The 12,247-nt window shown below is 54.2% G+C and overlaps 2 protein-coding genes across 13 annotated transcripts in view; one reads left to right on the top strand and one right to left on the bottom strand.

Annotated features, from left to right (window-relative positions):
* TTLL9 (tubulin tyrosine ligase like 9) overlaps window positions 1-2,115 on the bottom strand; it is a 79,297-nt gene extending 77,182 nt beyond the window's left edge. For 4 of the 6 annotated variants that reach the window (XM_017865011.1, XM_017865014.1, XM_017865015.1 and 1 more), the window contains exon 1: window positions 2,025-2,113. The gene's annotated coding sequence lies outside the window, so the exon portion shown is untranslated. Of the gene's footprint in view, window positions 1-2,024 lie in introns of all 6 variants that reach the window. The other 2 variants (XM_017865012.1, XM_017865013.1) reach the window with 2 other exon arrangements.
* A 120-nt stretch (window positions 2,116-2,235) lies between these two features.
* DUSP15 (dual specificity phosphatase 15) lies at window positions 2,236-11,843 on the top strand. Of its 7 annotated transcripts, none has more exons than XM_017865021.1 (8): window positions 2,471-2,611; window positions 2,908-2,956; window positions 3,667-3,700; window positions 5,770-5,852; window positions 7,928-7,977; window positions 8,934-9,008; window positions 10,210-10,360; window positions 11,231-11,843. In XM_017865021.1, exons 2-8 carry the CDS (start codon window positions 2,936-2,938, stop codon window positions 11,501-11,503), a joined length of 687 nt encoding a protein of 228 aa, XP_017720510.1. In that variant the 5' UTR covers window positions 2,471-2,611; window positions 2,908-2,935; the 3' UTR covers window positions 11,504-11,843. The 7 variants fall into 7 exon arrangements, with proteins under 7 accessions (XP_017720508.1, XP_017720509.1, XP_017720510.1 ...); XM_017865018.1 differs by having other exon boundaries at window positions 2,473-2,611; window positions 10,189-10,360; XM_017865019.1 differs by lacking the exon at window positions 2,908-2,956 and having other exon boundaries at window positions 2,236-2,660; window positions 10,189-10,360.
* Window positions 11,844-12,247: the final 404 nt, after the last annotated feature.

Raw genomic sequence — 12,247 nt, 5'->3', positions numbered from 1 at the left:
CCACCCCCCCCCCCCCCCGGGGGGTAAGGGGCAGACCCCCCCCCAAAAAAAAAAAAAAAAAAAAAAAAAAAAAAGAAGATAAAAACTTTAACTCCCAATCACGGCTATATGTGGTTCTGCATGCTCTGGCCCCCAACGGTCCTCTTAACACCTCCTGTAGCTCCCTCTACTCCAGTCCCACTGGCTTTTTACAGAGGCCAAGCTATTCCCATCATAGGGCTTTTGCCCATGCTGTTCCTTCTGCTGGAAATACTCTCTCCACTCTTTTTCTTTTTTTGTGTGTGTAATTTTTTATTTTTTGAGACAAGGTCTCGCTCTGTCACCCATTCTGGAGTGCAGTGGTGCGATCATGGCTCACTGCAGTCTCGACCGCCTGGGCTCAAGTGATCCTCCCACTTCAGCTTCCTGAGTAGCTGGGACTACAGGTCCTGGCTAATTTTTTTGTTTTGTTTTGTTTTGTTTTGTTTTGTAAAAACAGGGTCTCCCTATGTTTCCCAGGCTGGTCTCAAATTCCTGGGCTCACACAGTCCTCCTGCCTTGGCCTCCCAAAGTTCTGGGATTACAGACGTGAGCCATCATACCCAGCCAAATTTCTTTTAGAGGTGAGGTTTTAGCATGTTGCTTAAGCTGGTCTCAAACTCCTGGGCTCAAGTGATCCTCGCGCCTCAGCATCCCCATGTATTGGGATTACAGGCAGAGCCACCGCGCCTGGCTTTCTGCTCTTCAAACAGCTGAGTTCTTCTTATACATCACCTCTCAGCTCAAATGCCACTTATTCAGAGAGGTTCTCCATGGCCGCTTTGTTTCCTTCATAGAAAACTGGAACCATTTGTAAATAATTTGTCTCTTTGCTTACTTTGTTTGCCTTCCCTCCTAGATCTGAGATGTCTAATATGTAGCTACTAACTGCATATGACTAGTAAGCATTTGGAATGTGACTTGTCTGAATTGAGACGTAAAAGACACCAGATTTTGAATAGTTAATACAATTTAAAAAGGATATAAAATATCTCATTTATAGTTTTAAAATACTGACTATATGTTGAAATGGTATTTTGGATATATTGGGTTAAATAAAAATATTATCAACAATTAACTTGTTTCTGCTTTTTAAATGTGGCTGTACATGTGGCTGGCATTATAGTTCATTTGGACAATGCTGGTCTAGACCGTTAGCTAATGAAGGTAGGAACAGTCTCTACCCACTGCTGTGTCCCTAGTCTCTATCATATACTAGATGCTCAGTAAGTATTTACTGAATAATTTGGTATTTATGAGAACTCTGGGCTTTTATGAGAGCTGAGACAGGCAGTCCCATGTATGCTATGAACTTGAGGGAGGAAGAAACAGGAAAGAAACAGTTTTATTTTTCTCCAATTTTTTCATTTCAAAGGGCTCTGTGGATTCTCTCTGTCCTGCTCTCTATCCACAATCCCCAGTCACCTACAACTATAGATTGAGGGGTGGGAGTGATGGCTGGAGGAATAAAGCTGGTGCAGCTCCTTCTATTTCCGTCCTATAGGAAGTGTCTTGATTATTTTACTTTCTTCAGCTTTGGTCCTGGGAGCCGGAAGGGCTCACCTCAACATCCTCAGATACACAGATAGGGTTAGCTGGGGCTCATGGGGACTTTCCCAGGGTCATCTAGCAGGTCAGAGGTGAACAGGGCCTCAAACCTTGGTCTCCAGACCCCTTCCAGGACCCTGACCTCTAGCTATTAATACATCCTGATGTAGTCTCCTTTAGACTGGAACCCTCCCTGAAACCCCTCTCCCAACATTCACCTGTGATTTCTTGGGGCACCTAATGGCAGTTGTGCCTGGTCCCAGCAGAGCTTACCTAGATGGCACCATCCCTCCTACGGGCCGAAATGGATGGAAGGAAGGAAGGAGAGGATGGATGTATGGATGGGAAGATGGACGGGTGAATGAGTGAACAGGAGGGTGGGAGAATGGATGGGAAAGGAGAAAGGCTGGTTGGTAGGGTGTCTGCACGGGTGGAGGGGATGTATCGGAAGGAATTACCCACTTATCACGTTCCAAGCAGACTCTGAAGAGTAGAGAGCCGTTGGCGATCAAAGTCCAGCCCCATCACATTTCTGCTGGAAGCCGAGGCGGGAGAAGTTGGGTGCTTTGCCCCGGGGCCCGCAGGGAGGTCCAGGCAGAGCCGGAAGGGGGACAGCAGTTTGTGGACCGGCCGGGGGGCTCTAGGCGACATCCCCCCATCAGCCCGCGCCTGCCGGTGCCAGGGTGGGGTAGCGCCCCCGCCCCCACCTCCGGAGGTGGCGGCCCCACGCGGCCCCAACAAACTGCCGTTGTCCCTCGGGCCGTGGGCCCGGCACACTGGGGCTTTGTCCGGCCCCCCGCCGCGACCCGAGGGGGGGCCCCACATGACCGAAGGGGTAGGAGGAGCCTGTGGCGGCGGCGGCGGCAGCGGCGGCTCCACCACCATTTCCCTCCCGGGCCGGGGGTCGGCGGGCGGTGGCGGTGGCTGGGCAGGGCTGGGCAGGGCCGCGGACGCCAGGCCCCCGGTTCCCCGCCAGGCTGCAGGCGCCGGGCCTGGGACGTCAGGGCAGCTGTGACCGGATCGCTTTCCGGGCGACGAGCTGGGGGTGCGCCCGGACTGCCGCCCCTGGGATCATGGGCAATGGCATGACCAAGGTAGGGGGCGGGCCCCGCGCAGCCTCCCCGGCCCCCGCCCCGGCCGCCGCGGCCCGGCGCTGACCAGCTCCGTCCGCCCGCCTCTGACCTTCTGGTCTCGCCGGTCTCTGTGCGGCAGCATCTCCGTGTTCCTGTGACTCGAGACCGCGGCTGTCGGGTCTCTCCTTCTCTGACCCTGCGTCTCTGTCCCCGCTGTGTCCGCCNTCAGGGCAGCTGTGACCGATCGCTTTCCGGGCGACGAGCTGGGGTGCGCCCGGACTGCCGCCCCTGGGATCATGGGCAATGGCATGACCAAGGTAGGGGCGGGCCCCGCGCAGCCTCCCCGGCCCCGCCCCGGCCGCCGCGGCCCGGCGCTGACCAGCTCCGTCCGCCCGCCTCTGACCTTCTGGTCTCGCCGGTCTCTGTGCGGCAGCATCTCCGTGTTCCTGTGACTCGAGACCGCGGCTGTCGGGTCTCTCCTTCTCTGACCCTGCGTCTCTGTCCCCGCTGTGTCCGCCCTCTCTCCTAGACTGTGTCTCTCGCTGTGTCTTGTTTTGGCTGTCACTCCCAGGCTGTCTCCCAGTGAGTCCGGCTCTCCGTCTGCATGTGTCCCTCTGCCTTGTCGCTGACTCCCCTGCTCTCTCCGGGACTGTTTCTCCATCCTGTCCCGGCTGTGCATGTCCCTGCCTTTCTGCCTCCCCAGCCCCAAAATTTCCATCCCGGCACCCTGCAAGTCCACCTCTCTCCTCTCCTCCTAAGACCTGCCTTCCTCCTCTCCCCTCTTATACCCAAGCTGGCCTCCCTTGGTTCCCTCGGTTGGTTAACTGGCCTCCTCGCCTACCCTCCCCAGAGCCCCAGACCCCTGTCACAGAGGACCTAGGGCCCACAAAAGGGAAGAGAGTGCTCCCTGAGCCCTGAGGTTCATACCCTTCATAGGACAGTGAGGGGCTGTGGGCCCCCCAGCTGCCCTGGGGGTAGAAGGGGGTGCAGCCTCTGCCCCACTGACCCCTGCCCGTCCTTCCTCTAGGTACTTCCTGGACTCTACCTCGGAAACTTCATTGGTGAGCACTGCCCACTCTGTCCCGAGGCCATGGACTCTGCCTGTCTCAGGCCTGTGTCCACCATTCATGCCCTGGCCCATGTATCTCAGGAATGGGGTTGCGGGTAGGGAAGCGGCGGCAGGCTGGGAGGGGGAAAAAGCTGAGGAAGGACAAGGGGTGCATGTGCAGGCGAATGTCCCCAGGCTCGAAGGGACATGGAGAGAGCATAGGGGCCTGACATTGACATCCCTACCCACCATTCAGCCTTACCCAGTGTTCTACCACAAGACCAAAGGAACAGAGCAAAGGGCTCCAGGCCTGGGCTGTGGACCTAAGCAAGTCTACACTCCCACTAAGCCTCAGCCTCCTCCTCAGCACAAAAGGTCTACCAGCCGCTGAGGGCTCTTCTGACCCTGAGGTTCTGGGTTGAAGTCTGTTTAGGGGTGCTGCTTCCAGCGGGGAAGCTGGGAACTCTTCCCCTCTTAACTTCCTCCTTGTCAGAGGAGAGGTCTCTGGAGACAGGCTGGGCCCTCTTGTGAGCAGGGTCATGAGCACCAATCCCGTCACACCCCAGATCCCTGAAGCAGGGGGGCAGCCTGGAGCTGGAAGTTGGCGGGGGTGAACTGGCAAGCTTTACATTCCCCACTCTCTCATCCATTCCTTCTGCAATCTTCAGTCAGGAGGAGGGGACACCCATGTATAGATACGTTGTTCCTCAGTGGCTTCCAGGCTGGTGGCTGGCAGGCACAGCTGAACATAGACCTTGGGTAGAAAACAGGCTTGGTAGAAAACATGCTAAGGGGGCCAGGCACAGTGGCTCGCACCCTTAATCCCAGCACTTTGGGAGGCGGAGGCAGGCAGACCACCTGAGGTCAGGAGTTTGAGACCAGCTTGGCCAACATGGTGAAACCCCATCTCTACTAAAAACACAAAAATCAGCCCGGCACGGTGGTGGGCACCTGTAATCCTAGCTACTCAGGAGGCTGAGGCAGGAGAATCGTTTGAACCCAGGAGGTGGGGGTTGCAGTGAGCCGAGATTGTGCCACTGCACTCCAGCCTAGGCGACAGAGCGAGACTCTGTCTCAAAAAAAAAAAAAGAAAAAGAAAACATACTAAGGGTCAGACTGGTCCAGGGCTTGGGTGACCCAAGGTGGGAAAATCATTTCCCTCTGCAGAGTCAGAGAAAGCTTCAGAGAGGGAGGGGCTCAGGTGCTTTACCCTCGTAAATCCTGGTCCCTTCCTTCCTGGGAGCTCCCTCAGCTGCTCATGCCACATTGATTTCTGTGAGTATTTGGCCAAGTAAGGTCTGAATCCCCTTTAAGTGTGCAGGCCCCATAAGGGCAGGAGCTACGAAGCTGGCCCCAGACCTCCAGTGCCCAGCCAAAGTATACAAATGATTAGCACTCGGTAAATGCTCATCGAATGAGGAAGTGGAGACAGAGGGGACATGTGTTATTTATTCTGAATATAAAAGATCTGCATATGCTGGGTATGCAGTCCCTAGAGAGGGCCACTGTCGGTTACATCCCTTGTTCATATATCTTTGTAGATAAAGGCATAATATTTAAAATAAAAGTGGAAGCTTATTCTGTATCCTTAAAAATACATTGTGGGCATCATTGCACATCAACATATATAACTCTTTTTAATGGCTGCACGCTGTGCCAAAGTATGCCTACGCCATTAATCATACAGTCCCTTTTTAATGAACACTAGGTTGTTCCCATGTTTAAACTATTTGTGATATAAGCAGGACTGCAGAGAACATCATCCTCCACACACGGCTTTCTGTGTGAGCAAGCGCTTCCATAGACAAGATTCCTAGAAGTGGAATTGCTGGGTCAAAGAATATGCCTGGGAAGGGTATTTTGGAGGGAAAGAACAGCATGAGCAAGGATGGGGAGATGCTGGACTGTTATTTGCATGTACTTCAGAAGCAAGAGGATCAGGGAGCCGGCAGAGGGTGGGCCAAAGTGGAGTGGTGGGGTGAGGGGGAGAGCTGGGCAGGCAGTGAGCTCCCTCCGCACTTGGCCATCAGGGACAAATAAGTCACGCCAGCCAGATTGGCTCAAGCATCCTGTTTCTTTCAGATGCCAAAGACCTGGATCAGCTGGGCCGGAATAAGATCACACACATCATCTCTATCCATGAATCACCCCAGCCTCTGCTGCAGGTACTTCTTACCCCCATCCCAGGGCTATGCAGGGTGGGAGGGTGCAGACCCGTTTATCAAATATCTACTATGTGCTAAGTGCTATGCTTCCTTCTTGACTCATGCTAACTCATTCGGTCTCCACCACTGGGCCATTTTACATTATCATCCCTATTTGGCAGCTGCCGCCCCGAGAGGTCAATTAACTCACCTAAGGTCACATATCCAGGAAGCTGAGGAGTTGGGGTATGAACACAGGCCATCTAGCACCAGAAGTCTCACACTGAACCTTAAAGTGGCCCCCATATGGGCTTCCCATGGCCCAACTGGATGGATGAATCCAAACAGATGACTCTGGGCTCTGTGTCTTGCTATGCAAACTTGGACTGTGACTTCACCTCTCTAGGGCTTCGATCCCTCAGCTCTGTCTGCCCCCAGGGGGCTATTGTGAGGATGCACAGGGACTGCAAGATGGTGAAGGTGCTTTGCACACTGTAAAGTGTGGTCCCCTCTAGAGCGGTTGGTGCTGGTATTATCAAGTCCTGGGAAAGGGGCATGAGGGTGTTAGGACCCAGCAGAGGAAAGTAATAAATCCAGACTACACGTGCTTATGTCAGGAACATCTTCACCGTTTATTTGTTTTATGACCTTGCAGACAGGACTTTGCCCCCTCTGAGCCTCAGTTGTCTGATCTGTAAAATGGGAACTTTATAACAGTACCCACTTCACTGAGTGGTTGGGAACCACATAACTAGGTGCCCAAAAAATCACAACTGATGCTATAACAAAGTTAACCATATTCTTATCCCATGAACAGAGCCTCTTCCCCCTTATCTATTAGAGTCTGTATCATCCACTGGAGAGAAAGAACCATAGGTGGGAACAGGTCCTGGAGATCTGAAACGAAGACCCGGTTCTGCCATAGACTTGTTGTGCGACCTTGGCCAAGGTCCTTCCCTTCTCTAGGCCTCAGTTTTCCCATATGTCAGATTTGATATTCTCTAACAGCAACCTCCAATAATCTATGATTTTCAATGTCATTCAGAGAAGAAATTTCCAGGCCATCGGAGTCTTATTTTGCCTCCTAGGGCAGCCTCATTTGGGAGTATTTGGAGTAAACAGTCACTAGATTGCATGGGGAAGGTTGTCAAGTCATGAGTGTATTTACTAATGAAATGACAGTCTATACAACGAGTCTCTGCTCCTACGGCCCTTCCTTCTTCTCCCAAGCATCTCTCCTCCCTCCCGCTCCATCAGCGAATTTACCAGGCAGGGTTTGATAGTACCACACAAACCCAAGGCCAAATGTGTTGCAAAGTGAAATTGCAAACTTTGCCAAAGATGCAGGATGTCATGACCTTGGGAAATGTGAGTGAGAGAAGGGCTGGAATCTCACACAAAGCCATGGACAAATGAGAACCTGGCTGGTGGTCCCTAAGTTACTGCCAGTGGTGGGCCTGGCCCCTGAAAAGAGCCATTTGAACATCAAAATGTTAAGACAGTTTCTTGAGAAAAGCAAGGAGGTCCTCAGGAGGCGGGCAAAAATAATCTTCATGATATTGTATGGCTAATCAGGAAACAAAGGACATCACAGCAAGTTTGTTGGAAAAAAATCCTGACAATTTATTCCTTGATTATTCTCACAATTAGCACGTCATTTTATAATCAGGATTCATGAAATGTATACTTGTTTTCATTATTTTTGTTTCTCTTCAAGATAATCAAATCTGCTTTACCTTTTTTACGATGTGATTTTGTAATTTGCATTTGGAGTGGAGTCCCAAATCCTTTAAGTAGCCCTTTCCTGGTGATTCGATAAAGGTTCCTGGGTCCCTGTTGGGAGGGATAGGAGACCTCATGCCCAAGTCGCTGATGGGGTTAGGAGACACCATCTGCTTAGAAGGTTCAGGAATCACAAGTGGTCACAGCTGGGAGGCCTCAGAGATGACAACTACTTTCTTTGGACAGAGAGAACCACAGTGGGCCAGAGAGGGGCAGGAACTGGGCTGGGGTCATGCCCTGCCTGGGCAGCTCAGACCAGCTTCAGGGAGGGTTGCAAGCAAGGTCCCCTGCCTGAGTGTATTTTGTACTTGTAGGATATCACCTACCTTCGCATCCCGGTGGCTGATACCCCTGAGGTACCCATGTAAGTTCCCCTGGATGGACCCACAGATGGACAGACAGCCACCTCCTGTGGTGGGCAAGGGAGAGGGGTTTGAAGGAGGACAAAGTACTCAGGCCAGAAAGTTATCACAGGTGGTCAACTCAACCAGTTCCAGGTTTGACTCTGTCTCAATCATGCCCTTGTGATATGCCCTTGGCCAAGACTCTCGACCTCCCCGAGCCTCAGTCTCATCAGTATGAAATAGGAAAAAGACACTCTGTACCTTGGGACCAGCTACACCGGCTGATTTGAAAGGGTCACGTTCAGCCTGTTCCTGGCCTTGGGGTTAAGACATCTGGGTTCCAGCCAGGCTTTGCCATTTACTTGCTGTGTGACCTTGAACAAATCACTTCCCCTCTCTGAGCCTCACCTGTAAATCCAGAGTGCATGATCAGAGTCAAGGAGGCTTTCAAAGATCAGATGACAGAGGTCAAGGATCTAGGATAGGGCCTGAAGTATAATCGAGCTCAGAAAATGGGATTTTTGTTTGTAACATCAGCAGTCATGCGTTCCCGCTTGGGATGGAGCCAGGCAGACAGTCCTGCCCCTTGGGAATCTTGCTCCCAGCCCGCTGCTGCCCATCATTGTGCCCAGGTGCTCTGATTGCAGGCCCCAGAGGAGTGGGACCCTTGTATTTCCTCCCACCTATTTCTTTGAAAGGCCACAATAAACCCATCATGAAAACAGGGTCCACAGGCCTAGATGGTGAGATTGGCCCTAACCGGCCTCTCTCACTGACTGAAATGCCACCATTCTTGCTTCACACACACACACCTCCAGCTCATGCTAAGTACTGGCCCCTATTCACTGCATGTGCTGGCTGACCTGGGGAACTCAGTGCTCTGTGTCCCTTGCTATCCTGGAATTGGGGTGGGGGTGGAACAACTCCTGAGAGATCTGCTCCGCAGTGCTCCCTACCCTATTGCTTTCTCCTCTAGCAAAAAGCACTTCAAAGAATGTATCAACTTCATCCACTGCTGCCGCCTTAATGGGGGGAACTGCCTTGTGCACTGGTGAGTCAAGGTTGGGGGGTAAGGTGGGGGAGGAAGGAAGTGGCTGTGCCCTCTGTTGAACACACACTCATCCTGTGGGAAGGTTGGACCTGTGAAGGATCTTCTCCAGCCTGTCACAGTGCCTGAGGGCCCACCATTCATTGGAGAGAGGCCAACCCAGGGCTCTATTCCTTATGAGCTGTGTGGCCATAGCCAAGTAGTGTGTGGCCATAGCCAAGTAGCTGTTTCTCTCTGAGACTCAATGTCCTCATCTGTAAAATGGGGAAAAGAAAGAAAGCTGACCTGACGGGACTGTTGGGAGGAATAGTGAAGTCATGCAAGTAGTTCACCCTCCAGTAGTTCTGGGCCTCTCTCCTCCCCTCCAGGCCTTGGAGGTGGTGGTGCAGGGCAGTGGGGAACCCCAAGCTGGGAGACAGGAATTCTGGGTCTTCCCAGGTGCCCCTCGCTCAGTTGATGTCATTCATTCCTTAACTTCTCACTGAGCGCCCATCCTATCCAGGCTCAGGCTGGCTCTGCTGAAGGCCCAGCAACGAGGCCGATTTTCCAAGTCTCATCTCCCACCCTCTCCCTCCTTCCCCCTTCCAGCTGTACTAACCTCGTCCCCATCTTCCAAATCTACAAGGCTTATGCCTCATGGTCTTTGTACACACTGCCCACAAGGTTCCTGAGTAACCCTTACCGATTTTTCAAACTTCGTTGATGTCTATTCCTTGGGAACCCCTTCCCTAACCCCACTCCACCTATAGATTAATATCTCTTCCTATGTGGATCTCCTAGCCCCCAGACTCATCCTCAAAGCTATTATCACCACCTGGAATTGATTCTCTGATCAATGTCTGTCCCCCCAGCCATACTGTAAGCTCCAGGACAGCAAAGACCATGTCTGTTTTATACCCGCTACATCCCCAGTGCCTGAAAAAGAACAGATGCTCAGGACATATTCGTTGACTGAATGAATGGTGTTTCACTCAGGCCTTTGATGTGGGAGAACCCAGGGGATGCTCTAGGCAGAGGGAACAGCATGGCAAAGGCCTGGAGGTGGGATGGCAAGTCCTGACAGGTCCCTTATGGTTGGAGCTCAGGAGGCAAGGGTGGGAGAGCTGAAGCAGGGTGGGGTGCGTGGGGGGCATGGAGGACACTGGATCTTACTTGAAGCCTGAGGGGTTGTCCGGGATCCCAGCTTTGCAGGCATCTCTCGCAGCACCACGATTGTGACGGCGTATGTGATGACTGTGACGGGGCTAGGCTGGCGGGACGTGCTTGAAGCCATCAAGGCCACCCGGCCCATCGCCAACCCCAACCCAGGCTTTAGGCAGCAGCTTGAAGAGTTTGGCTGGGGCAGTTCCCAGAAGGTAGGGATGGATGGGGTCAAGGGCTGGGTTGGGCCAGGGGTGGGAGATCCTTCTTCCCACTCAAACTGATTACTGATTGGAACAAATTTAGCCTGTGCCTCAGACCCGGATTTTTCTAGGGTCTCAAACTCATGGTCTTTGAGCTAATCCAGCTCCTAGGTGTATTTTGTCAGACAGCCAGGTGTTTTCTTTTTCAATTTAGAAATTGAATGCCTTTAGATCAGTGCAGGCCCTCCCATTTGACCAGGTCTTCCAGCACTCCCCACTGCCTGCCCTACCTGGCTGGAACCTGAAGGATTTGAGTGTTTGACCCCATCGGGGAGAATTGTCCATGTCCTACTCCACCTCTGTGTCCTTGATGAGACCACAGCAGTTTCCCTCTTATACCTCTTGGGCAGATGCCACGTAGAAATGTCATGAACTAAGCTTCCCTGGAAACAAAGGATGAGAGGGGAAGGGCTCTCAGCAGGTTGAGGGCGGTACCCAGAGGCTTATCTGCAGGACGGCGTTGGGAAAGAGTAGGGCAAGGAAGAAACCTGTGGGAATGGGGTTGTGAGCACAGGTGCAAAGCCGGAGGAGTGATCCCGGCTGGGCGCCTGGGGTCACTTTAGCAGATCTGGAAGCGGGAGTGTCAAAGGCGGAAGAGGGGTCAGGGAGAGGGAAGGGCCTCCTAGAAGGGAAGAGGAACTCAGTGACGGGATGGAAACCCGGGAGACGGGAGGCAAAGAAGACGCTCAGGAAGGGAGGGGCTCAGCGAGGTGTGGGACGCTCGGATAAGGGCGAAGGTCGGGAGGGTGGGGGCGAGGCCGGCTGCCTTGACCCCGTCCCGCGGCCGGCCTTGACCCCGCCCACCTCACCCGCCCACCCCAGCTTCGCCGGCAACTGGAGGAGCGCTTCGGCGAGAGCCCCTTCCGCGACGAGGAGGAGTTGCGCGCTCTGCTGCCGCTGTGCAAGCGCTGCCGGCAGGGCTCTGCGACCTCGGCCTCCTCCACCGGGCCGCACTCCGCAGCTTCGGAGGGAACCCTGCAGCGCCTGGTGCCGCGCACGCCCCGGGAAGCCCACCGGCCGCTGCCGCTACTGGCGCGCGTCAAGCAGACTTTCTCGTGCCTCCCTCGGTGTCTGTCCCGCAAGGGCGGCAAGTGAGGATGCAGTCCCGCCGTGGCTCCCCACTTCCTCCCGACTGGCTGCCTTCGGGGGCTGTCGGCGCCTTCCCCGCCCCCCAGGATGGGCCCAGAGGCTGGGGGAACCCCGCGGCGGCCTGAACCCTGCCTCCCTCGCCCGCCCTGCTCGTCCGCGTCTGCAGTCAGCGTCCCCAACCTGTGCGTCTCTGTGTCCAGGCCGGCCGGCTGCAGCCACCTGGTGCCTTAGTCCTTGGGCTGGGGGAGGGGGCCCACCCTTAAAGGCGGCGGGAGGGGAGGGAGGGGGAGTGGCGGGTTGGACGGGCCTGGAGGGTATTAAAGAGACACAGAAGAAGCTGCTTGTCCGAGTGCCTCCCAGTCATTCAACAAAGGCGGGGCAGCACCAGCGGGACTCTGCCAGGGGCCAGCAGCCTGCAGGAAAGGGGTTGCGAGGGAGCCTGCATCCCCTGGGGGCCTGAGGAGCCCACCACCCTCCCGCAACTGCAGTCTGCGGAGTTGCCTCCTGGGACCGCACCTCCTTCTCTAACACTTCCCCTCTCCCACCGCACATACATCTCTCCCAAAGCCACCGTGTCCCGCCTGACAAGGCCCGAGTTCCTCCTCCTCTCGGAACCCCCTGCCACCTTTTGAATCCCTCTCCTCCACCCTGAGTGGCCCCTCCCCTCCCCGACTCCCTTCCCATCCCTGTGCACAAATACTGGCTAGGAAGGTAAGGTAGCGCCTCCCTCATCCTGACCTTTTACTGCAT

This window comes from Rhinopithecus bieti, unplaced genomic scaffold (assembly GCF_001698545.2).
Source record: "Rhinopithecus bieti isolate Rb0 unplaced genomic scaffold, ASM169854v2 scaffold_78508, whole genome shotgun sequence".
Taxonomy (NCBI): domain Eukaryota; kingdom Metazoa; phylum Chordata; class Mammalia; order Primates; family Cercopithecidae; genus Rhinopithecus; species Rhinopithecus bieti.
Note: the sequence above shows the minus strand (reverse complement) of the source record. Positions and strands in the feature narration are given on the sequence as shown.

Excerpts from the sequence above, each read along its gene's own strand:
- DUSP15 (XM_017865019.1), top strand. The coding sequence starts at position 2,640 with ATGGGCAATGGCATGACCAAG. Across the intron at positions 3,701-5,769 it reads CTACCTCGGAAACTTCATTG|ATGCCAAAGACCTGGATCAG; the intron begins GTGAGCACTGCC and ends TGTTTCTTTCAG. Across the intron at positions 7,978-8,933 it reads GATACCCCTGAGGTACCCAT|CAAAAAGCACTTCAAAGAAT; the intron begins GTAAGTTCCCCT and ends TTTCTCCTCTAG.